The 26,832-nt window shown below is 42.6% G+C and overlaps 2 protein-coding genes across 8 annotated transcripts in view; one reads left to right on the forward strand and one right to left on the reverse strand.

Moving 5' to 3' along the window:
• Positions 1 to 7,915, reverse strand: part of KIF11 (kinesin family member 11) — a 51,387-nt gene extending 43,472 nt beyond the window's left edge. Inside the window, exons 1-2 of one of the 3 annotated variants that reach the window (XM_077878384.1) lie at positions 7,785 to 7,915; positions 348 to 480 (exon numbers count right to left, since the gene is read on the reverse strand). In XM_077878384.1, the coding sequence (XP_077734510.1) occupies positions 348 to 350 (3 nt within the window). In that variant the 5' untranslated portion in view covers positions 351 to 480; positions 7,785 to 7,915. Of the gene's footprint in view, positions 1 to 347; positions 481 to 6,892; positions 7,116 to 7,784 lie in introns of those variants that run through there. The other 2 variants (XM_077878383.1, XM_077878386.1) reach the window with 2 other exon arrangements.
• Positions 7,916 to 7,964: 49 nt separating this feature from the next.
• IDE (insulin degrading enzyme) overlaps positions 7,965 to 26,832 on the forward strand; it is a 140,961-nt gene continuing 122,093 nt past the window's right edge. The window contains exon 1 of one of the 5 annotated variants that reach the window (XM_077878390.1): positions 7,965 to 8,120. In XM_077878390.1, coding sequence (XP_077734516.1) covers positions 8,053 to 8,120 — 68 coding nt within the window. In that variant the 5' untranslated portion in view covers positions 7,965 to 8,052. Of the gene's footprint in view, positions 8,121 to 22,480; positions 22,656 to 26,832 lie in introns of those variants that run through there. The other 4 variants (XM_077878389.1, XM_077878394.1, XM_077878392.1 and 1 more) reach the window with 4 other exon arrangements.

Raw genomic sequence — 26,832 nt, forward strand, 5'->3', positions numbered from 1 at the left:
GGACAACTCAGAGTCAACTGAAACTTAGGATTGTACACTAGAACCTAGAAAAAAATATGTATACAAGGATAACTTTACATAGTAAATAATAAACGAGTAGTAGCATTTTCAGAAATAGGTACCGGGGTGCCTGTGTGGCTCAGTTGGTTGGTCATCCCACCCTTGATTTCGGCTCAGGTTGTGATCTCAGGATGGTAAGATCGGAGCCCCATGTCAGGCTCTGCGCTCAGCCCAAGTTGGTTTGTTCCTTTCTCTCTCTGCTTCTAACCCACTCTTGCACTACCCCTCTTTCAAACAAATAAATAAAATCTTTAAAAAAAGAAAGAAAGAAAGAAAGAAATAGGTACCATATCAAAAGTATATGTTTTCCTTGAGCTTTTGTCAGCCAATCCTCCGGTTCGTACACTAACTTCTTTTCGTACATGATCACATTCTACAACAGAATGGGCATTAGCTTTCCGTTCTGCCAAATTAAACGGTCTATAAAGAGAAATATAGAGTTACTTAAAAAACTCTTAGTTATCGGGCTACAGATGACATTATTATTAATACCTTAGGGACGCCTGAGTGGCTCAGCGGCTAAGCATCTGCCTTCAGCTCAGGGCGTGATCCTGGGGTCCCAGGCTCGAGTCCCACACCACATCGTGCTCCCTATGTGGAGCCTGCTACTCCCTCTGCCTATGTCTGCCTCTCTCTCTCTCTGTGGGTCTCTCATGAATAAATAAATAAAATCTTTAAAAATAATAACTTAGACAATAACAAAGTTAAATTTTTTGACAATATTGTTGGTGACAAGAGTTAAATGGGAGACTACTGCTAAAGCACACAGGACAATTTTTAGTTTCAACTCCCAAAAATAAGTACTTTTCAAAGACATATAAAACATGACAATTCCAACAGCTTCTTGGAATAGGTACTAACAGAATTAACTTGTAATAAATGACAAATTTATTTTTCAGAATTCTATTTCCACAATTCTTAGAATCTGAGAAAGTTAGGTTATGACATAGTAGGAAGACTATGCCAAATTTGTGTTCAAAATACTAACCTCTCAGTAGATAATTCACACAAGATAAAAAAAATAGATAAAAATAATGACTAATTATTATGTATGTAAATGTATGTAAATGCTTCACATGTGTTAACTCAGTTTGTCCTAGTGGGGAATAGTAACATAAAACAAATGACTGGGCATCCCAGGTGGTTCAGTGGTTCAGCGCAGCCTTCAGCCCAGGTCATGATCCTAGAGACCCGGGATCGAGTCCCACATTAGGCTACCTGCATAGAGCCTGTTTCCCCCTTTGCCTGTGTCTCTGCCTCTCGTTCTGTCTCTCATGAATAAATAAATAAAAATTAAAAACAAAACAAAACAAAACAAACCCACAAATGATTATAAGAAAAGTAATGTTGGGATCCCTGGGTGGCGCAGCGGTTTGGCGCCTGCCTTTGGCCCAGGGCGCGATCCTGGAGACCCGGGATCGAATCCCACATCGGGCTCCCGGTGCATGGAGCCTGCTTCTCCCTCTGCCTGTGTCTCTGCCTCTCTCTCTCTCTGTGACTATCATAAATAAATAAAAAAAAATTTAAAAAAAAAGAAAAGTAATGTTTAGAAAGGATATGTAAAGGTGCTGTAGGAATATATAGCAAAAATTTAATTGATTAGGACAGGGATGAGTGTGAAAGAAGAGGGGTGGGTGATGGGATAGACTCCTAAAGGAAGTAATCTTTTTATTTTTTAATATTTTATTTATTTATTCATGAGAGACACAGAGATAGAGGCAGAGACACAGGCAGGGGGAGAAGCAGGCTCCATGCAGGGAGCCTGATGTGGGACTCGATCCCAGGTCTCCAGGATCACACCCTGGACTAAAGGTGGCGCTAAACCGCTAAGCCACCCGGGCTGCCCAGGAAGTAATCTTCTAAGCTAAATTCCTTCTTGGACTTTCAGTAGTGTGGACTCTTGATCTGCATATACTTCCCCATTTGAAAAGTGAGGCTAAGTAATACCGCCAACCTCACAATGTAAGAAAAGAAATCCTGTTTAGGGATGCCTGGGTGACTCAGTTGAGCATCCAACTCTTGATTTCTGCTCAGGGTCATGGGATTGAGCCCTGTGGTGGCCCTGGTGCTGGGTTTCCTCTCCCTTTGCCGCCCCTTTTCCCTACTCACTTGCACTCTCTCTCTCTCAAAAAAAAAAAAAAAAATCTTGTTTAGTTTACACTTCAGTTTCCCAATGGCTACTACTATGATTGGCATACAGCAGGCATCCTAATATCTGTTAAACTACATAGCTTAATAAATATCATCCTAAGGGGAATGATAAAAGAGCTAAAAAGAACCATGGTCTACAGAGTGGCATCTATCAGATATTTATATACTTAACAGATTTCTGGGCCAAAGAGTGAGATGTACTCTTGACCGGAGTTCATTTTTCTCATTCATTACCACATATAATGAAAGGAAAAGCCAAATAGAAAATAATCTTTCCCCTCATCATTAGACAAACCAAGTTGCTATTTATTTTAAAAAAGGATACCTCAACATCCTCTGGCATACCCATCCCTAGCATACTTTTTACAGAAAACCAAATTTATGATCCTGGGAAATTTAACTCGGCAACTTCCAGGTAATATATAGTAATGCCATAAACATCAAATATATTGAAACCTACACAATGCACATAACCCATGACATGCAGTATTATTAAAAGTTCAACAAACCTAGGTCAAAACTAACTTATATTGAGGTAGGCTAAGGGTATTAAGTAGAACGAATTGCTCTCATATGGGAATAGCTTTTTCAATTAGTCTATCATTCTTAGTATCTCTCAACTAATCTCTTAGCCTGGATGTGTGATGTTAACCAAATGAATACAGTATTACTGATTTCAGGTAAAAGATGTCCAGCAAAAACAGTGAGCACCAATAAACATAGCTCAGGCAAAGAGAACTGTGCAAGAGTTAAAACTGGAACCTTCCATAAAAGAACAAAAGTTTCAACAGCATCACTGAATTCATGTTCCTACTGTGAGGAGCATGCCATAAGTGCCCCTTTGCTGATAGGGATACCAACTTCAGAAAATCTTCTCAAGGATAAAAAAATTTGCATCATCTTCTTGTGGCATAGTGAAACAGTTTTGCCTCTTGTCCCAACAAAATAAATTACAAGCAGCTCCTTAAAGAGATCTAACTTCACCTTATTTGGTAACCACTGCTAATAACTAAAATGCTCTTGAATTTGGAATAATGAACTCTGAAGTCTTCATTTTCCAAGTTGTCCTTTCTCTAAAATATTCTTTGTTGATTTAATAATACAGAATTAGGGGATCCCTGGGTGGCTCAGCGGTTTAGTGCCTGCCTTCGGCCCAGGGTGTGATCCTGGAGACCCGGGATGGAGTCCCACGTCGGACTCCCTGCATGGAGCCTGCTTCTCCCTCTGCCTGTGTCTCTGCCTCTCTCTCTGTGTGTGTCTCTCATGAATAAATAAATAAAATCTTAAAAAAAAAAACCCAAAACAGAATTATTAGTCTTGTTTTCCATTTGGTAACTATAGCATCACATTAGGTTACTGTTTATGGAAAGTTGGTCTGGGCCTTTTTAAAAATACAATTATATACTTTTAAATATATGAATGATTCATAAATGTTCAGATCTAAATTGCTAAAGCACTTGTCTAGATTAAAATGCCAAGATTAACTTAAATGCTAAAACCTTTATGTTACATTCTCACTAGGACTTATGCTAACCTGTACACTATACAAGAATAAGGAATGTTTTGCATGTGTCTTATATACACATATATCAAAGCCTATTTCCTTATTAAAACTTCTCTCTATAAAAACTATCAGTTCCTCAACTCCAAAAGTTATACCTTCCTCTTGAGCTATATGTCTGTAAAACAAAATTCTCTTCTATAGTTATAATACAAGAACATCATAAAGATTGTATTCATTGGGGATCCCTGGGTGGCGCAGCTGTTTGGCGCCTGCCTTTGGCCCAGGGCGCAATCCTGGAGACCCGGGATCGAATCCCACGTCGGGCTCCCTGCATGGAGCCTGCTTCTCCCTCTGCCTGTGTCTCTGCCTCTCTCTCTCTCTCTGTGACTATCATGAATAAATAGATAAGATCTTTTAAAAAAAAAAAAAAAAAGAGGGATCCCTGGGTGGCGCAGCGGTTTGGCGCCTGCCTTTGGCCCAGGGCGCGATCCTGGAGACCCGGGATCGAATCCCACATCGGGCTCCCAGTGCATGGAGCCTGCTTCTCCCTCTGCCTATGTCTCTGCCTCTCTCTCTCTGTGACTATCATAAATAATAAATAAAAATTAAAAAAAAAAAAAGATTGTATTCATTGTAATAAAGTCATCTCTTTCTTGAAATCTTAGGTTACAGTAAACTGTGCCAATTAAAAATGTAAAACTAAAGAAAAAATTCAGAAAATATATGACAGAGACTATATGTGGCTTGGAAAGCCTAAAATACTTTAAAATTTTTACTATTAGAGCCCTTTACAGAAAAGGTTTGACAACCCCAAGGGTCTCATAAATTGTTTATTTACTAGAGCTTAAGGACATATTTGCTCTAAGAAAGATATTTGAAAAAGAAAGCATGAAAAGAAAATCATCTCTTTACACAAAAATTATTGTGAATAATTAGTTACAACCTAAACACTTTTCATAAGTAACAAAGTAAAAGAAATCTCATTTTAGGTAGGACTTAAATGTAAGGAGATAATAAACATGAATAATGTTTAATTCTTGGGATAGAGGTAGGGGGCTGGAAAAGGATGCAATAGGGGCTCCAATTGTAATGACTTGTCTGTTTCTTTTTTTTTTTTTTTTTTTAATTTTATTTATTTATGATAGTCACAGAGAGAGAAAGAGAGGCAGAGACACAGGCAGAGAGAAGCAGGCTCCATGCACCGGGAGCCCGACGTGGGAATCGATCCTGGGTCTCCAGGATCGCGCCCTAGGCCAAAGGCAGGCGCCAAACCGCTGCGCCACCCAGGGATCCCTGACTTGTCTGTTTCTAATTTAGGTGATGGATACTCAGATGTTTGTTACTTTGTTCTCTATAACTTTTTATAGGTCTGATATATTTTATAACTAACAATAAAAAAAAAAAAATTTAAGGGGCACCTGGACAACTCCCTTGGTTGAGCATCTGCCTTCAGCTCAGGTCAAGATCCTGGGGTCCTGGGATCAAGCCCCTGTGACTGACTTCCTGCTCAGAGGGAAGAATGCTTCTATCTCCGCCCTTCTCTTCTGCTCTGCTCTCTCTTGCTATCTCTCTCTCAATTAAATAAAATCTTAAAAAAAAAAAGAAGAAAATCAAAGAAAATCAAACCAAACAGAAAAAGCAGTATTGTCTGGCTTTATTAACTTATCAAAATAATCTAAAAATTTGCGTTTGTGGTGTGCCTGGTTGGTTCAGTAGGTAGAACATGCAACTCTTATTATCTCAAGAGTTGTGAATTCAAGCCTCACAGTGGGTGTTGAGATTGCTTAAAAATAAAATCTTTAAAAAATAAATAAGTAAAAATTCACGTTTGTATTACAGTCTGTTAATTTTTTTTTCAATCTTCAAAACAACTATTAACAGAAGTTCTAGAGTACAACTAGTAAATTGGTCAACCTTAAGGTTACCACCAAATTTCTTCCCTGACACCGAACTTAAAAAGCTAGCTATTGTCTTTGACATCAACAGTTCAAATCACCAAAGCTGAGGGCAACAATTTAAGAAAGTTTGTTCACACATTTTTAAAATAGCCCTTTTTAAAATTTTAGAACTTCTGGATTTACAGAAAAGTTGCTGAGAGTTGGTAGAATTTTAAAACAGCAACAAAGGGCAGCCTGGGTGGCTCAGGGGTTTAATGCCGTGTTCAGCCCAGGGCCTGATCTGGGGACCTGGGATCGAGTCCCACACCGGGCTCCCTGCATGGAGCCTGCTTCTCCCTCTCTGCCTGTGTCTCTGCCTCTTTCTCTCTCTCCTCTCTGCTGTGTTGCTCATAAATAAATAAAATCTTAAAAAAAAAAATAAAACAGCAACAAAAACAGACACACAAAATACACATACACCAGTGAACTGTGGAGGGCTTCTTAAAAACTGAATAAATTAATCTCTAACTAAGAAACAGTTTGTGTAACAAGTAGTTTTTCCTCTACAGATTAATTTTAATATTGGGAAATTATTTGTAAATCAATCCGGGGAGAGTTGAACACCTCCACCCATTCACCACGAAGAAACTATCTCCCTCAGTCTAGGGAAGACCAAATTGCAGTACAATCATAAAGCTATACTGGCTTACGTTGACTCCTTTTAAAAACATCAACTCACTCTATAAGTTAACCTTTAAAATTTAAAGACAATGATGCTTCCTCGTTTGGTAGGGACTAAGAAAATATTGCATCTAGAAGAAAAGACAAGTCATCGATTATGTTTTTAGCGATGATAGGACGGTAATCCCAACATCAGTACTAAAACACCTACAGAGTAGGTATGCAGTCTTATTTCCAACTGAGAAATTGCAAGGAGTGGCATATAAAAACGCCACCTAAGTCTTTGTCAACTTTTTGACAACTTTGTCAACTTTTTTTTTTTTAAAGAACACACTTTTCCCTAAACACTGGAGATCAAATTCTCCTTCTGAATAGCAGTTTTAAACTATAACCTCCAATACAAACGTTCTTTCTTCTGACACACACTAATTTACTCCTCAGAGCAATCTAGCGTCATTTTACTGATCAGAATGCGGAGAACTACGCAACAGGCAGGTTTGCTCCCCGCAGAAACAGCAAACAAAATTCCTCTCTCGGGACCGCACAGGAGGGAGCCCAGCAGCAAAGCTAGCAAAGCCAGCAGAGCCCAGCGCTCCCAATCCTGCTGGGTTCGCCTTACCTGCATCTCACCACCACCTGGATGTTCTTTCCCTTCTCCTCTTTCTTCTTCGCGGAGGAATTCGGCTGGGACGCCATTACGAGCCCCGCGGGAAGGCCAAGGCCGGGCAGCGGACTCCCCGGCTGTGGGGCGCGGAGGAGCCGGGAACACCCACGCAAGCAGCTCGACGTCCCCGCTCTCCACCAGGGGCTCTAACTGACCGAGGCGTCTGTCCCGCACTAGCGGGAGCCTCGGACCTACCAATACCGTTTCCGCCCGAAACCTAGGAAACCCAGCAACGACTCGGCGCCTCAATTTGAAAAAGGAGCCTAGACGCCGAGCCAATGGCAGCGCGGGCGCGCGAGGCACCATGGGACGCTGTGTCGTCATCAGAGCCCCACCCTCGGGGCGTGGCCCGCGGGAAAGCAAAAAGGTGGTCGGTCGGTCCCCGCTTGGAATTCGTAGTTCGGTGGGAGAGATGCGCGGTTGAACAGTGTGAGTCTTCAACGTGACCTTGCCCAAGTTCCATAACGTCTGTAAACCAAGATTTCCTCATTTTGGAAATGGAAATAATAGCAACCATCTTAAGGGGGTTGTGTGAGAATTAATGAGCTAAAGCGGGAATCAGCTTGGACTAGAGCACGTAGTGTCAGGAAAGCCAGCCACGATTATAATTATTATTAGCCAATTGTAAGACAATGTTATGGAGCCACAGAGGAGAGAGGTCCAAAGTGAGCCCCTTTCTCCAGAAGAGCCTTGAATAATTAGGAAGTGTTAAGAAATAAGGTTACCACGGGTACCGAAAAGCGATGAAAGGGATGTTAAATGCCGTTTTTAGGACTCTGACTTTATCCTTTAACTAATGATAAGATGTCATTAAACGATTCCATGCAAAAGGCAGTACCACACTTGCCTCTTTGGACAACCGTTCCGGAAAGACTGACGCAGGTTTAGGGCTCAACTTCCCGCCCTTTACGCGGCGCCGCACCCAGCGGGCGTCTCCAGGAGGTTGAGCCAGCGCCGGCCGCCGTCAGCCTACAAATCCCAGCAGGCAGCGCTCCCTGGACCCGCCCCCTCTCGGCGACCTGCGGTTTTCCGTAGACGTGCTGCGAACGTCCTGGCGGTTCTTGGGGTGAGCGACAGCTTCGAGTGTGGGACCCAGGCCCGGAAAATACTGAATTATGGGCGTATGGCGTAGGTGGCTCAAGGAGCTGAGCTTCTGGGCCACATTTAGCCCACAGGAACCAAGGTATCTTTTTTTTTTTTTTTTTTTTTTACGTAAGAGACAGATGGAATGGCGCCCCTTTAGTTCCTCCACTCAGTGACCATCCCGCATACCCCCCAAGGAGACATCTATATACAGCTCGGATGGCTGGTCACCTTTAGTATGCTAGTCTATTGATATCTCCCCTTTGACGGCTCACCAGCATCTCAAAGTGGACCTGTACAAAACGGTTGAGCATCTGCCTTCGGCTCAGGGCCTGATCTCCAGATTTAGGATCGAGTCCTGCATTGGGCTCCCTGCAAGGAGCCTGCTTCTCCCTCTGCCTGTGTCTCTGCCTCTCTCTGTGTGTCTTTCATGAATAAATAAATAAATCTTTAAAAAAATAAAAGCAAAGACCCCAAGTAAGAATAACGTAGCTGTATTCTTTTATCAAAAGTGAACATTTTTCTTTCTGCATGCTGTCATTCTGGATGTCTAGCTGTCAATGGTTTTATTGTAGATCTTGATTTTATCCATCAGAAATGTAATCCTCCAATATTTGTATAATTGACAGAGTTATAGAATTGATTTAGATATCTGTGGGAAGGGATCCCTGGGTGGCACAGCGGTTTGGCGCCTGCCTCTGGCCCAGGGCGCAATCCTAGAGACCTAGGATCGAATCCCATGTCAGGCTCCTGGCATGGAGCCTGCTTCTCCCTCTGCCTCTGCCTGTGCCTCTGTCTCTCTCTCTGTGTGACTATCATAAATAAAAAAAAAATAAAAAGATACCTGTGGGAAGTCATAAAACACGGCTAGAGTAGGAGATAATGATTATTCATTAATTGCACTCATTAATCACTTAAGAAATAACTGAATTTTGAACTTTAAAAAACTCTTTTACTAATTAAAATAATCACTAAAATAATGGTTCTACAATTTTTATTCTACAATCTATAATCTATATAAATTTAATATAATCTATAATCCAAAAATACTTTTAAAATCTCAATGGGGAGATACTACCTCACATTCACTAGTATATTAAAAGCAAAAAACAAAAAACAACAGATAATAAGCGTTGTAAGGATGTAGAGAAACTGGAGTAGGGATCCCTGGGTGGCGCAGCGGTTTGGCGCCTGCCTTTGGCCCAGGGCGCGATCCTGGAGACCCGGGATCGAATCCCACGTCGGGCTCCCGGTGCATGGAGCCTGCTTCTCCCTCTGCCTGTGTCTCTGCCTCTCTCTCTCTCTGTGTGTGACTATCATAAATAAAAAAATAAAAAAAAAGAAAAAGAAACTGGAGTCCTCACACGTTGCTGGTAGGAATGCAAAATGGTGCAGCCGCTTTGCAAAACAGTCTGGCAGTTCCTAGACTTACCACATGACTGAGCAATCCACCCCTAGGTATTCATTCAGTAGAAATGAAAACAAATATCCATCTCAAAATTTGTGTACAGGGGTGCCTGCGTGTCCCTGACTCCCGATTTCTGCTCAGGTCATGATCTCAGGGTATGGAGATTGAGCCCCTTGTGGCTGTGTACTGGGCTCTGTGCTGGGTGTGGAGCCTGCTTCAGATTCTGTCTCTCCCTTTCCCTTTGGCCCTCCCCCCTCACTCTGTCTCTCAAAAGAAAACTTAAAGCAGCAAATTTTATGGTATATGAATTATATCTCAATAAAAAAATTCAATGTAATTTTTGTTATTTGAAATGGAAATACTTCTGCTATCTTCTCTCTGCAGTGATTCATTTTTAAATATAAAGATCTGGGCCTGGGGTGCCTGGGTGTATACCTAACAGTCAGTTAGGTGTACAACTCTTGGTTTCAGCTCAGGTCATGATCTCAGGGTCATGGGATCAAGCCTCATGTTGGGATCTGTGCTCAGTGTGGAGTCCGCTTGAGGTTCTCTCACCCTCTCCCTCTGCCCTTCCCACTTGTGCTCTCTCTCCCTCTAAAATAAATAAATAAATCTTATTTTAAAAAATATAAAAAGTGCTTTTGACAAAAGAAAAATTAATCTAGACACAAACCTTACAGAATTCACAAAAATGAACTCAAAATGGGTTCCAGATGTAAAGGTAAAACACAAAACTATAAAACTCCTAGAAGACAATGTAGGAAAAAAATCTAGATGACCCTGGATTTGGTGATGACTTTTTAGATACGACACCAAAGGTACAATCCACAAAAGAAATAATCGATAAGCTGGATTTCATTAAAATTAAAAATTTCTGCTCTGTGAAAGACAAGCCACAAACTGGGAGAAAATATTAGCAAAAGACATATTTGGAGTATTTATACAAAAGATGCAAAGAACACTTCAAACTAAAAAATAAGAAAACAGGGATGCCTGGGTGGCTCAGTGGTTGAGCATCGGCCTGCAGCTCAGGGTGTGATCCCAGGGTCCTGGGATCAAGTCCCGCATCCGGCTCCCTGCAGGGAGCCTACTTCTCCCTCTGTCTATGTCTCTGTGTCTCTCATGAATAAATAAAGAAAATCTTTAAAAAAATCACAATTATAAAATGGGCTCAAATCAAAGGAGAGACTCCTTTCACAATGTATACATACACCAAATCACCACATTGCACACTTTAAAAAAAATATTTTTTTAAAGATTTTATTTACTTGAGAGAGAGCAAGCTTGAGCATGAGTGGGGGGATGAGGCTGAGGGAGAAGGAGAAGCAGACTCCTTGCTAGTGCAAAGCCTGACACAGTGCTCCATTCCAGGACCCTAAGATCATGACCTGAGCTGAAGTCAGGTGCCTGAACAACTGGAGCCATCCAGGCACCCCAATTTTAAAATTTTGTTTTTAAGGAATCTCTACACCCAACGTAGGGCTTGAACTCACAATCAAGATCAAGTGTCACATGCTTCATCTACTGTGCCAGCTAGGTGCCACCACATTGTACACTTTAAATATAATTTTATTTGTCAATTATACCTCAATAAAGCTAGGAGGGGGCTGGCAAACAAGCCAAAGACCTTAACAGAGGCCTGACCAACGAAGATTTACAGATGGCAAATAAGCATGTGAACGATGCTCTACATCATGTCATCAGGGACATGTAAATTGAAACAATGAGATTTCCTACATACCTATTAGAATGGCCAAAATCCAAAACACTGACAACACTGGTAAGTGTTGGTAAGATGCTTGTAAATGCTGGTAAGAATGTGGAGCAATAGGAACTTTCATTGATTGCAAGTGAGAATACAAATTTTATGACCACTTTGGTCATTTCCTACTAAACTAAATATATTCTTACCATCCAGTCTAGTAATCATACTCCCTGGTATTTACCCAAAGGAGTCTTTTTAAAAAAAAAATATTTTACTTATTTTTTCATAAAGAGAGACACAGAGAAGGCAGAGACATAGGCAGAGGCAGAAGCAGGCTCCCTATAGGAAGCCTGATGTGGACTTGATCCCAGGACCCCGGGATCACAACCTAAGTCAAAGGAGACACTCAACCACTGAGCCACCTAGGTGCCCCTACCTAAAGGAGTTTTATGTTCACACAAAAACCTGCACACAGATGTTTCGCGGCTTTATTCATAATTGCTGAAATAATGGAAGCTACCAACATGTCCTTCAGTGGGTGAAAGGATAAACCATCTGTGGTACCTACAGACAATAGAATATTTATTAGCACTAAAAATTAATGAACAGGGATGCCAGGGTGGCTTAGTGGTTGAGTGATTGCCTTTGGCTCAGGTTGTGATCCCAGGGTCCTGGGATCAAGTCCTACATCAGGCTCCTTGCAGGGAGCCTGCTTCTCCCTCTGCCTGTGTCTCTGCCTCTCCCTCTGTCTCTCATGAATAAATAAATAAAATCTTTAAAAATAAATAAATAAATAAATAAATAATAAAATAAAATAAATATCAATGAACAATTAAGCCATAAAAAGACATGGAAGAAACTGAAATGCATATTATTAAATGAAAAGAAGCCAATCTATATAGTATATGATTTCAACTATTTGACATTCTGAAAAAGGCAAAATTATGAATACAGTGAAAAGATCAGTAGTTGCCAGGGGTTGGGGGAGGGAGGGATGAATAGGCAGAGCACAGATTTTTTTTTAAAGATTTTATTTATTGATGAGAGACACAGACTGGGGGAGCAGAGACACAGGCAGAGGGAGAAGCAGGCTCTCTGCAGGAGCCTGATGTGGGACTCGATCCCAGCACTCCAGGATCATGCCATGGGCTGAAGGCAGGTGCTAAACCGCTAAGCCACCCAGGGATCCCCCCCCTTTTTGAGAGACAGAGAGAGAGAGAGAGCAAATTGGGGAAGAGGGGCAGAGGGAAAGGGAAAGAGAATCTTAAGCAGGTTCCACGCTCAGCACAAAGCCCTGCGTGGGGCTATATCTCACAACCCTGAGATGAAATCAAGAGTCAGCCGCTTAATTGACTGAGCCACCTAGGTGCTCTGGGTATAGGGGATTTTTAGGGCAGTGAAAATGCTATGTACTATACTATAATGGTGGATGTATGTCATTACATATTTGTCCAAACCCATAGAATGTACAATATTGGAGTGCCGGGTGGCTCAGTTGGTTAAATGACCAACTCTTGATTTCAGCTCAGGTCATGAGGTTAAGCCCCATGTCAGGCTCCTTGCTCAGCAGGGAGTTGGCTTGAGATTCTCTCTCTCCCTCTCCTTCTCTCCCTTTTCCTCTGCCACTCCACACCGTCTCTCAAATAAACAAATCTTATAAAAAAAAAAAAGTGTACAATACCCAGTGTGAGCCCTAATGTAAACTAAGGACTTTGTGTGATAATGATGTATCAATATAGGTTCATCCATTGTCATAAGTTGTTGGTGGGCAAATACTGATAATGGGGGAGGCTATGCATGTTTGGGATCAGGAATATATCTATATACCTTCTACTCATTTTTTCAGTTAACCTAAAACTGCTCAAAAACGATCAAGCAAGCAAACAAATAAAGCAGTGGTGCCTGGCTGGCTCAGCCTATGGAATATGTGACTCTTGATCTCTAGGTTATGAGTCTAAGCCCCATGTTAGGTATAGAGATTACTTAAAAATAAAATCTTTATAAATTTTTAAAATATGGATGCCTGGGTGGCTCAGTGGTTGGGTGTCTGCCTTTGGTTCAGGACATGATCCCGGGGTTCCGGGATCAAGTCCCGCATCAGGGTCCCTGTAAGGATCCTGCTTCTCCCTCTGCCTGTTTCTGCCTCTCTGTGTCTCTCATGAGTAAATAAATAAAATCCTTAAAAAAATTTTTTTAAATAAAAATAAAGCCTATAATCCCTTGGGAAAAAAAGATTCTAATCATTTCACAGAGCTTTATTCTTACTTTGACAACAAAGAAAAGCATTTTTGATAGGCATCCTACTATCTTAATATAGAACTACATTTTGATAAAATATAAATTTGTATTTTGTTCTCCTGTATTTCCTTTCAAGCAGGTAGGTAAGCCTTTCTGAATAATTGAGGGTTGGAAATTGTTTGCTACTGTCTTGGATTTTCTATTTCAAACCTTTTGGAAATTACTAGTCGTCTGGAGAAATGAGTATTTTATATAACCCATGAGCTCATTAGCATTTTTAAAATTTTTTTTTTAATTTTTATTTATTTATGATAGTCACAGAGAGAGAGAGAGGCGCAGAGACATAGGCAGAGGGAGAAGCAGGCTCCATGCACCGGGAGCCTGATGTGGGATTCGATCCCGGGTCTCCAGGATCGCACCCTGGGCCAAAGGCAGGCGCCAAACCGCTGCGCCACCCAGGGATCCTCATTAGCATTTTTATTTTCAAAAATAGTAGCTTACACCCGTGATTATTTTTTTTACACCCATGATTATTACTACAGTTTCATATCTTCAAAATTTACCCTAATAATCATCATAGGAGATAGGATTTTGTAACCACAAACATTGGTGTTTTGTATAAGAAAAATCACATTTTAAATATGATCCTGAAAAAAAATAGGAACCTTGACTTCTTCTTCCACCTGGAAACTTCAGTTTTTTTTAAAAAAAATAGTTTATTTATTCATGAGAGACACAGAGAGAGAGAGGCAGAGACACAGGCAGAGGAAGGAGCAGGCCCCACACAGGGAGCCCAATGTGGGACTCAATCCTGGGTCCCTAGGATCACACCATGGGCTGAAGGCGGTGCTAAACCGCTAAGCCACTAGGGCTGCCCTGGAAATGTCAGTCTTGATTACTATTGCAAATCCTTCACATATCACTCTCTGGGATATGAAGAGGTCCGGTCGTTTCACACAGAGAAAAACATGTGTGGAAAGTCTACCCGGCTTTGCTTTATACAGGTTACTTCTGAGATGCTCATTTGTACAGCTGCAAGTAGTCCCTGAAGCCTGGGAGCTCTGTGGCCTCTGGGCCACCATTAGGGCAAGGAAGTTTATGCCTCAGAAGTCTGAAGACAGGGCAGCCTGGGTGGCTCAGCGGTTTAGTGCCGCCTTCGGCCCAGGGTGTGATCCTGGAGACCTGGGATCGAGTCCCAGATCGGGCTCCTTGCGTGGAGCCTGCTTCTCCCTCTGCCTGTGTCTCTGCCTCTCTTACTCTCTGTCTGTCATGAATAATAAAGTCTTTAAAAAAAAAAAAAAAGTCTGAAGACAGAGGGTTTTTTTCTTTTTCTTTTTTTTTAAGATTTTATTTATTTATTCATGAGAGACAGAGAGAGGCAGAGACACAAGCAGAGGGAGAAGCAGGCTCCATGCAGGGACCCTGATGTAAGACTCCACCCCAGGGCTCCGGGATCACGACCTGAGCCAAAGGCAGATGCTCAACTACTGAACCACCCAGATATCCCTGAAAACAGTGTTTTCTAGTTTCTGCTACTGCTGAGAAGTCTAAAGCCATTCCAATTCCTGATCATTTGTATGTAGCCTCTTTTTTTCTTTTTTTCCCCCTCTGGAACCTTAAGCAATCTGAAATTAGTGTAATAGTGCTGAAATTCTGTAATAACACATGCCTTGATATGAATCTATTTTCACCTATTGGGCTGGGCATTCGGTGAATTCTTTCAGTCTGGCGACTCATTTCCTTCAGTTGTGGCAAATGTTTTTAATTATTCATCGAGGGCACCTGGACGGCTCAGCCAGTTAAGTGTCTGACTTTGGCTCAGGTCATGGTCTCTGGGTCTGGGAATTGAGCCCCAAGTTGTGCTCCCTGCTCAGTGGGGAGTCTGCTTGTCCCTCTACCCCTCCCCCAGCTCTTGCTCCCTCTCTCTCTCTCTAGTAAATAAATAAAATCCTAAAAAAAATAAGTTATTCATCGAACATTTTACTTGCTTTCTTTGTGCTTCCTCTCTGGAATTCCTATGTATGGATAATAGATTTCCACAACCTATTGATTACCACTATTAATATTTTGATGTACTTCTTTCCAATTATTTATATGTATATTTTAACAATTGAGATTATAATTAAATATGTAGTTTTACATCCTGAATTTTCATTTAACATAAGCATTCTTCCAAGCCCTTGAAAATTCTTCACAAATATTTTTATTTGTATGATCTTTTAAGGCTGCCAAGCAACATCTATGCAAATCTTTAGTAAACAGTCGAGGAGCACTTGACTTTAGCTTTTTCCGTAGATACTAGAATTGTATTAGGTTCTGTCTGTGGGTATGAATGCCAAAAAGAACAAACAGCATATCTGAATGTCCTTAAAAACGGAGGAAAAAAAACCCACCACAGTTCATGAACTGCTCATAAGCCTATAAAAAATCCCCAACTGCGTAAGTATAGAGTTCCTCAAATCCAAATTCAAGTTGCTATAGTGCCCTAATAGTAAAATCTCAGAAGCAAAGGTTAGTTGTGAGAGAACAGGAAAGGTTTCCAATTCTCCCACCTTCTGGCAGATCCCAGATTATGCCAGACTCCTCTCCCAAAACTTTACAACTCGTATTTCTCCACTCTCTGGAGTCTTTCCCTTACCTTTCCCTTAACTGGCTCCCTCTACCTTTCAAGTTACAACTTAAAGATCACTTCCTCAGAGGAAACATCCCTGTTTCCCAACCACTCTATCTGAAGTAGCCTCCAAAACTCTTTTATGAAACTCAATTTTTTTCTTTTTCTACAGAGCAAAAAAAGATTTTGCTCTTCAGATTTTTCTTTCTTTGCCATACCTCAGAACCCTTTCCGGAGACCAAAGATGTTCAGGAGAATTAGGATTCTTACAGTAGGAAAGCAAAGAGAAAAGGGGATATTCAGTGTTTTCAATGTTCAAACTAGGCTTTTAAGGGAAAGCCCTGAGAAGAGCCCTAAGTAAGACAATGACATAAGAAGAAGCAGATGAAAAAAAAAAAAAAAAAAAAGAAGAAGAAGAAGCAGATGACTGCCCCTCCACAACTTTCAAACTTGAGTTGAGAAATTCCTGGTTAGAACATTAGATGGGACAAAAGGGATTTGAGAAGAAGCTGATGAAGATAAGGAACTGGAGAGAAAGAGGAAATCCTAGGAGAGGTTCTGGTGGGGAGTTAGCCCACGAGAAGGGCCACAGAAGCAGGCTTTCCATTGACAGGTGCCTATGCAGCCCAAACACTAATGCTATGCTTTGAGTTTTTGCTGATCTCCCACCTAAACTGTCCCATTTGTACACTCCTGTTGTCAACAGCCCAGGACATGAATACCCTTAATACATCTGGTGGGAACTTGCCACGACCCCCACCCCCACCCCCAGCCATGGATAGTAGTGATAATGGAGGGAAAGTCCCAGAACTGTTACTTGGGTGAAGCTAGACAGCAGAAAAACCTACCCTAGTTACCCTAATATTATTATTTTAAAGATTTATTCATTTAATTATTTGAGAGAGAGAGAAAGAACATGAGCAGGAGTGATAGGAGAGGGAGAAAGAATCTCAAGCAAACTCCATGCTGTGTGTGGAGCCCGGCTGGGGGCTTGATCCCAGGACCCTGATATCATGACCTGAGCCGAAACTAAGAGTCAGACACTTAGCTGACTGAGCCACCCAGGCACCCCACCCTAATATTATTTTAATTATATTATGTAAGTTTTTATATAAGTATTAGTTTACTTGTTTATTTCTCTCACTATAATGTCAAACCCCAGAAGAATAGAAACTTGGTTACTTGCTCTTTCGGCGTATCCTCAATATATAAAGCAAGGGTGGGCCCATTTTTGTTCAGTGGATAAATCAAGAGTAGTTGTAACTGGAGAAAATATGAATTATAGATTTTCACATTAATATTTCAAGTAGTGTCCATAAAGTGACTCAAACTTACCTTCAAGGACCAGCAAGCAGGGGAGCCTTGGTAGCTCAGTGGATTGAGCAGCTGCCTTGGGCTCAGGTCATGATCCCGGGGTCCCAGGATCCAGCCCCACATCAGGCTCCCCGCTCAGTGGGGAGCCTGCTTCTCCTTCTGCCTGCCAGCTCCCCTGCTTGTGCGCACATGCTCTCTCTTTCTCTCTGTCAAATAAATAAATAAAATATTTTTAAAAAGGACCAGCAAGTGATTTAGAAAAAGTTTTAAAGAACAAATTTATAATTCACAAATCACTTATATATAAACATTTTTAAAAATTCATGTTGCTTTGGTTTTAGATATTTTATTACCATAGTACTGTATTTAAGACTAACATACAAAAAAAAAAAAAAACTAACATACATTATAAAACTTATTTTTAAGTAGGCTCCATGCCCGGTGTGGGACTTGAACTCATGAACCTGAGATTTAGAGCCACATACCCTACTAGCCAGACACCTCATAAAACTTTTTATCATGGAAAACTTCAAACATACACAAAAGCAAAGAGAATAGTATAATACCTCTCCCCACCCCATCATTCATTATGCAGCTTCAATAATTATCAGTTCATGGCCAATAATATTGTTTTATCTATATTTTCCCCTCCTCACTCATTCTCCACTGAATTATTTGAATCAAATCCTAGGCATTGCATTATTTCAGTATATATCTCAAAGAACCCTAAAAAAAAAAACCCCACAGCTATTAACATACCACCAAAAGTAACATAATTATTTAATATCATCAAATATCTACTAACTATTCTTACTTTTCTCATGAATGCTTATTTTCCATAATAGGTTTGCTCAAATTAGGATTTAAACAAAAACGAAACATATCATTTGGTTAATGTCTTTTTTTGTTTTCCATTTAAAAATTTTTTAAAATTTTGGGATCCCTGGGTGGCGCAGCGGTTTGGCGCCTGCCTTTGGCCCAGGGCGCGATCCCGGAGACCCGGGATCGAATCCCACATCGGGTTCCCGGTGCATGGAGCCTGCTTCTCCCTCTGCCTGTGTCTCTGCCTCTCTCTCTCTCTCTCTGTGTGACTATCATAAATAAATAAAAATTAAGAAAAAAATTTTATTTATTTTATTTATTTTTTTTTTAATTTTTATTTATTTATGATAGTCACAGAGAGAGAGAGAGAGAGAGAGAGAGAGAGAGAGAGAGGCAGAGACACAGGCAGAGGGAGAAGCAGGCTCCATGCACCGGGAGCCCGACGTGGGATTCGATCCCGGGTCTCCGGGATCGCGCCCTAGGCCGAAGGCAGGCGCCAAACCGCTGCGCCACCTAGGGATCCCAAGAAAAAAAAAATTAAAAAAAAAAATTTTTTTTTAAATTTTATTTTAGGTAGGCTTTATGACCAATGTGAGGAGGCTTGAACTCATGACCCTAATATCCAGGGTCACATGTTCTACCACATGAGCCAGCCAGATGCAAGTGTTTCAAAATCTACACTTAATAATGTAGTATACATAGTCTACTCCATAATACTTTTGAAACAGTATTATCTTTTGAAAGTGTTACTGAAGTGCTACAGAAAAGTAAATGAATCATAAGGGAACAGCTCAATTTATTTTCAAAAACTGAATATACCCACTTAAAACATACCCCCAGAAGCCCTCTTTATTCTCCCCAGCCACTAGTCTGACATCTAATACTATACTATAGATTAGTTTTGTCTGATTTTCAACTTTATATACATGGACTTATATAGTAAATACTCCTTTGAGTCTGGCTACTTTCACCATGTTTGTGGGATTAATCCATATTTTCAAGTGTAGTTTTTGCTCATTTTCATTGCTGTACAGTATTCCATTGTGTGACTACTACCTAATTTATTTTTTATGTGCATTTTATTGTGGTTTCTTTTCCTGTTCATTTTTTTTTTTTTTGCATTTTATTGTTGATGGGCTTTGGATTGTTTCCAGTTTGGACTATTATTGACTGTGCTGCTGTGAATATTATAGTACATATATTTTTTGTGGATGCATGTTCACATTTCTGTTGGCTATATAGCTAGAAGTTGAATTGCTAGGTCATAGTATGTACATATACGCAGCTTTAATAGATATCACCAAATAGTTTCCATGGCCTATTTGTCTGCTATCATGCTATTATCATATTATCTCAATTACTATAGCTTAATAGTAACTCTTAATACTTGGTACTATACGTGTTCCAGATTCTTCTTTCAGGCTGGCTTGGGTCTTCCTGACCTTTTGCATTTTCATATAAGAGTTTATTTATTTATTTATTTTTTTAATTTATTTTTTTTATTGGTGTTCAGATACTTCTTTTTTTTTAATTTTTATTTATTTATGATAGTCACAGAGAGAGAGAGAGGTAGAGACACAGGCAGAGGGAGAAGCAGGCTCCATGCACCGGGAGCCTGATGTGGGATTCGATCCCGGGTCTCCAGGATCACGTCCTGGGCCAAAGGCAGGCGCCAAACCGCTGCGCCACCCAGGGATCCCCATATAAGAGTTTATAAACAGATTGTCATACTTGCCAATTCTAAGTCCCCTTTAATACCTAAGTTTCCCCTTCCTCTTTTATTTTGCAATTCAGGTCACTTTTCCTGTAGTGTTTCTTTTCTTTCCTTTTTTTAAAAAAATATTTTATTTATTTATTCATGAGAGACACAGAGAGAGGCAGAGACACAGAGAGAGGGAGAGGCAGGCTCCTTGCAGGGAGCCGGATGTGGGACTCCATCCTGGAACCGGGATCACGCCCTAAACCAAAGGCAGACACTCAACCTCTGAGCCACCGAGGCATACCTCCTGTAATGTTTAAAACATTCTAAACATAATTTTATACATTATAAATAATTTCAAACATTCTAAACATAATAATTGCTGATTATGTCCTTATGGTGTGATTTAACATACCTATACCATGTATTTCCTATGAATGGTAGTTACATTTAGAGGCTTAATCAGATTTAGAAAACATGCAATTGATAAGTGTTAATTAAGCACTGTGCTTGCTGCCAGGTGAGATACAAAAATGTCTAAGACATCATTCATAATCCACTGCTTCTTACAAGCATGGAAGGTTAAAATTCAAATAAGTGCCTTTAGAGAGAGGCAAACTACTCTGGTAGCTCAGATCAGAGAGTGGTTACTTTCAATAAGGTATGTGAGGAATGGAAATGAGGGAAAGTTTTGTAAAGGCAGTGCTATTTCAACTGGGCTTGAAAGTTGCTAGAGATCTGACAAGTTGGTATTGTTATAAGCATTAATTAGCTGTGTGAATTGCAGTTATTAGAGGGTGGGGGTAGAAGCTAAAAAGGTGGGTACCAAATTGAGTGGTGGCCCCCAAAATATTGTTCATGTCCTAATCCCAGGAACCTGTGTTACATTATTTGGAAAAAGTATCTTTGCAGACGCAATCAATTTAAGAATTCGATGAGATAATCCTGGATTACGTGATTGTGCCCTAAATCCAATGACAAATGTTCTTGTAAAAGACAGAATAAAAGACACGCAGAGGAGAAAGCAATGTGAAGTGGAAGCAGGGATGGGGTGATGTGGCCTTAAGCCAAGGAAACTGGGTTCCACAAGAAAGCTGGAAGTAGCAAAGAACAGATTCTCCCCTAAGATCCTCCATAGGGAGTGCAGCCCTGACAATACCTTAATTTTGGACTTCTGGCCTCCAGACTGTGAGAGAATAAGTTTGTTGTTTAAAGCCACTAAATTTGTGATAATTTATTATGGCAGCCACAGGACACTAATACAGGAGGGTTGAGGCTGGAATGTAATACTGTGGAATTTTACCCTACATTGCACTAGGAGTGCTGCCTCATCTCTGGTACCTCGGTTTCCATCCATCCAAAGTTTGCCTTTAGCTGAAAGTGTATTTTTTTTTTTAAGATTTTTAAATTTATTCATGAGAGATGAATAAGGAGGGAGAGGGAGAGGGAGAGAGAGAGGCAGAGCGAGAAGCAGTCTCCATGCAGGGTCTCCAGGATCACGCCCTGGACCACAGGTGGCGCTAAACCGCTGAGCCACCGGGGCTGCCCTGAAAGTGTATTTTTAATTTTTTTTTAATTTTTATTTATTTATGATAGTCACAGAGAGAGAGGCGCAGAGACACAGGCAGAGGGAGAAGCAGGCTCCATGCACCGGGAGCCCGATGTGGGATTCGATCCCGGGTCTCCAGGATCGCGCCCTGGGCCAAAGGCAGGCGCCAAACCGCTGCGCCACCCAGGGATCCCTGAAAGCGTATTTTTAAAAAAGATCCCTGTACCTCTTTAATGAAGTATCCATTTGATTAAGGGAACCTCCTCCTGAATTCCTATTTGAAGCCATAATAGGATTCAAAGCATTGTTTTTGACCGTAGTCTTGGGGTTCGCCACATCGGAAACCCACAGGTACTTAAGCTAGGGAGTCACTATCCCTAATTGCACTTTGCCCTAACGAACCCCGCAAGATGGAAATGCAACCGAAAATCAGATCCATAACAACTATTACGCTGTTCTTGGATGCTTAACACCATACAGCCATCCGGGAAAAAGCCTGGTTATAAATAATGGTTAAAGTACACTGACAATAGAAGTACTACATATATGTGTGGTGGTGCTTTAATACAGCAGTAGAGAGGAGTTTCTACCGTGGATCTGAAAGCCCGCGGAAGCCTTGTTTCGCCGCGGCCATTCCACCTCCCCCGCTTGCTCTGCGAGGGGCTAACTTCCCCAGGGTCCGCACCGCGCTCTAGAGGGAGCCCGCGGACCGCGGGCCGCAGAATCGTTTGCTGCGCGGCCGCCCGGTCCGCGGACTCGGTTCCAACACCTGCACCGCCCAGGGCGCCAGCCAATGAGGGCGCCTCCGCAAACATGGCCCCTTGCGCTCTCAGTATTCGCGAGACCCTGCCCTCTCCGTACACTTAGCCAGGTACACCTCGCCGCCCTCCCGCGTACGCCTCGTCTGACCCAGTCGGTGCCACCAGCCTGGGAAGGCCTGGTTGCTGCGCTCCCGCAGCTCCGCGGCCAGACTCGGTCCAGCCCGCCGGCTGCAGCCCGCGACGCCGGCCGTGCCCACCGCCCCCGCCCTCGCCCTGTCGGGTTCCAGGCAAAACCCGGAGCCCCGGCCGCGCAGCGGCTCCCGGGAGGCGGCGCGGCGCGGCGCGGCGGACTGAGCATGCGCAGTGGGCAGGGCCGGCTCCCGGTGCAAGAAGGAAGCGTCCGCGGTGCTCCCGGCGGCTTCGCTGGGGTATGCGGTACCCGCTAGCGTGGCTGCTGCACTCCGCGCGGCCCAGCACCTTCCGCTCCGTCCTCGGCGCCCGCCTGCCGCTCCCGGAGCGCCTCTGTGGGTAAGCGGAGCAGAGCGCCCGGGCCCTCGGGGCCCGCGAGTCACCGTGGTTTGGAGCCCGGGTTGCAAAGTGGTGATTCAGCACTTAAAGCCGCCGCCGCCGCCCCTCACGCCGCCAGTCCCGCCGGCCTGGGGCCCGGACGCCCGCGGAGGCCGCCCCGGGCCCGGAAGGTCGGCCCGCCGGCCGGCCGGGTGGGAGCGAGGGGCCTTGCCCGCAGAGGAGGGCGCCTTTCGGGCTGGTGAGGGCGGACGGGGGCTGTGACCCGGGGTCACGGGACATGGGTCCCAAGTGCGGGGGGGCCCGGGGCGCGGGGCGCGGACGGAGTCACCCCGGCGGGCTCCCGGGAGCCGTGCCGTGCCACTCTCCTGGGAGTCTGCCGGTGAGGGACCGGGAACCCGAGTTCGACTGTCCCTGGCCATAGGGTAAAGGAATCCGAGTCCAAGGAGACCTGCTTCTCACCCTCCTCTCAGCCATGCTTTTTTCCATGGGGACGGAGTTTCCACTACTATATGGAAATGCCTGCGTTGGGAACCGTAAAAGTTTGCCTGCTTGCGCCTTAGTGAGTAGACGAGTATTGGGTTTCCTGACCGGGGGAATTCGGGAGCCGAAGGATACCTTGGGATCCATCAAAATCCATCAAAGCAGCTCCCTTGTCTTACACCTGATACAGTCGAGGCCCGGAGAGATTGTGTGATTTCCCAATTGCAGGGCTTGTGGCTAAAAGCTATATGGGGACTGGGTTTTTTTTTTTTTTTTTTTTTCTTTTGCCATCCGGTGGCGTGCTCTCTCTCCACTTCGCTGCTCTGTGTATAGTAGAAATACATAGTCTCGTAGCGAACGCCGAATGCCCTTTACTGTGAATAAAGAGGAATTGGCGAAGATGGGCAGTACAGTCTTGCCCTACTTAGGTCTATCCTTTGAACCTCTCCTCTGTTTTTAATAATATCTAGGACCTACAAAGTGCAGGGCACTGTGGTAGACCCTCGGTGTAAGTATGTGGTCTGCCTTCCAAGGACCTTTGACTTTTTTTTTTAAATCTTTATTTATTTTTTTTAATTTTTTATTTACTTATTTATGATAGTCACACACACACACACACACACAGAGAGAGAGAGAGAGAGAGGCAGAGACACAGGCAGAGGGAGAAGCAGGCTCCATGCACTGGGAGCCCGACGTGGGATTCGATCCTGGGTCAAAGGCAGGCGCTAAACCGCTGCGCCACCCAGGGATCCCAACCTTTGACTTTTTTGTCCAGATTAAGATGCCAAGAGAGTATAGCCAAGCTGAAAAGGACGTGTTTCACTACAGTCAGAAGATCGGCAGTGTGGGCTTTGCACAATTTAGGGCAGAGATAGAAGAGGGGGTCTGGGCTGGCCTTTGAAGGAAAAGCAGAAAATGTGGAGAGTGGGCATTGGTGAGTGTAATACAGCCTAGGCACTGGACTTCTGGAGTTGGGGACAGACTGAGCAGATTAGTCTAGTTGGAGCTTTAGAGAACTTCTACAGGGGAATTAGGAGGAAACAAATCTTGTAAAAGTAGAGTAATGCTAGCCTGGGCTTTGAATTTTATTTGGACTTTTCCAATGCATAGTATTGGGAGCTGTTAAGAGTTTGAGGTGGGGAGTGATCTAATGAAACTGTTGAGGAAATTAGTTTGGTGGGTATGAGCAGGATGTAAGAGAGTGGAGAGATCTGAAGAAAAGAAATTGGTTGGGGGATCCCTGGGTGGCGCAGCGGTTTGGCGCCTGCCTTTGGCCCAGGGCGCGATCCTGGAGACCCGAGATCGAATCCCACGTCAGGCTCCCGGTGCATGGAGCCTGCTTCTCCCTCTGCCTGTGTCTCTGCCTCTCTCTCTCTCACTGTGTGCCTATCATAAATAAAAAAAAAAAAAAAAAAAAAAGAAATTGGTTGGGACTTAGTCTTTCCTGGCTGAACTAGGATAGTAGTAGTAATGATACTAAAAAGGCCTAATGCAAATGAAAAAATCTGTGGAGCTTGTTTTCCCTGCTCTATTTCCCACTATGCAAAATCCACTACAATATGGATAAAGATTCCTGAGTTTAGAGAAAGAAGTGGGAGTGGTGAGCATAAGCAGGGTACCTCTGTGGGTCTCCTTCAGGTCAGAATTTGTTCTGTAGTTAATTTGTTGCTAATAGGTTATGCTTAGCTTCATATTGTCTTCAGTGTATAGAATTTGGGATTTTATTTATTTTTTTATTAAAGATTTTATTTTTAAAAACTTTTTATTTATTCATGAGAGATAGAGAGGCAGAGACACAGGCAGAGGGAGAAACAGGCTCCATGCAGGGAGCCTGATGTGGGACTCGATCCCGGGTCTCCAGGATCAGGCCCTAGGCTGAAGGCAGTGCTAAACCGCTGAGCAACGGGGCCTGCCCTAAAGACTTTATTTTTAAGTAATCTCTACACCCGTTGTGGGGCTCAAACTCACAGCCCTTATATCAAGAGTCAAATGCTCTACTGACTGAGCCAACTAGGTGTCCCAGAATTTTGGATTTTAAAGCATCAATTTTAAGTTTTATACAAAGGTTTGTATGTTCTACCTACAATTCAGTTTTCTCTGTACTTTTCTCCCATAGCTTTTTACTTTCACTGATGAGGTTCAGGGCATGGGTTAAACTGCCAGAGCTTCAAGATAAGGTTGTTCTCAAAGAAGGAAATTCAGGAGATTTGAAGATAATGAATGAGATCAACCACCTAAAAAACTCTATATTAAAAATTAGTGATTGAGACTAATAAGGAAAATACAGGTCCAATCAAAGGGATCAGGGTATAGTTATAGGAAGGAAAGGACTAACATCTGAAGCTACCCATATTCAAATCTTGAGGAAGGTAATCAATCCTACCGTACAAAGTAGGGAGATATATTAACAGAGATGGTTACAGGGTTATTTAATGGAAGACTTGGGATTTAATCCATGTCTGTCTGGAACCAAAGCCTGAGCTCTTAACTGTTAAACTGCCTTTGCCAGTGTCGAGGCATTCATTTCCTGTTCTAACCTTTTGAGAAAGAGATAGTCTTAAAGCAGTTTGTAAAGATTTATTTAAAAATCAGCTTCATTGTCCTCTGTTTAGCCATATTGGATAAATTGGTGCTGTGTGTAATTATCTGAACTATTGTGAGGAACCTAGAGGTAGTAGCCCAGTCCCTGGCAACTACTTGAAACACCTGTGCATCGGTCATCTCACTTTGCATTTTTTTTTAAGATTTATTTATTTATTTATTTATTTATTTATTTATTTATTAATTAATTATAGACATAGAGAGAAAGAGAGGCAGAGACACAGGAGGAGGGAGAAGCAGGCTCCATGCTGGGAGCCTGACTCCGGACTCGATCCCGGGATTCCAGGATCGCGCCCTGGGCCAAAGGCAGGCGCCAAACTGCTGAGCCACCCAGGGATCCCTACTTTGCATTTCTGTGTTCTATGGGTGTTGGTAACAGTGGTATGCCAAATGCGACTAAGTATTAAGACCCAGGCTTTAATTGTACCATTAGAAAGTATGTATGTAAGCTCGCTCGCTCACTCTACATCCACCGAAGTGCTTGAACTACAGACCCTGAGATTGAGTCACGTGCTTTACCGACTGAGCCAGCCAGGTGCCCCAGGCTTTTAAATTACTTTTAACCAGAAAAATATATTTGTCTAAAAGGAAAAGATGCCTTTGTTTATCTTTAATTAGCATTAGCCCAAAACATACACAGTAAAAAGTTACATTCTGTCTGCCTTTAAGGTTAGGGTTGGGGATAATCTTACCAGGGAGTTGGATGGGAAGCAGGTATGTTTTCATAAGAATTGGTTTCCTTTCTATTTTTCTATTGGTATTTTAAATCTCCTAAAGAGGTACCCAGATAATCCGCCTACCTTTCAGGCAGAGTGACAGGGCTAAAGCACTTTCCTTTCACAGGGGTAGATCTGCTAGGTATGCTGGGTGGAGGCTTAGGACATTCCTTTTTGGTTTTTCTTGAGTCAGCAGCCCTCACTCCTCTCTGTTCCTTTAGCCATTATTTGAATGTCTGTTTTGTTGTGATCACTCACTACAGTGTGCTCAGCACCGTGGGGGATGCAGAGAGAGTCAGTGAGCTTTCAGACAAATAGTAATTCCTCTTCATGTGTCTTTTACGAAGTATCTCCACTTTTGTGTTCTGTTGCCTCTTTCA

This window comes from Canis aureus, chromosome 29, assembly GCF_053574225.1.
Source record: "Canis aureus isolate CA01 chromosome 29, VMU_Caureus_v.1.0, whole genome shotgun sequence".
Lineage (NCBI taxonomy): Eukaryota > Metazoa > Chordata > Mammalia > Carnivora > Canidae > Canis > Canis aureus.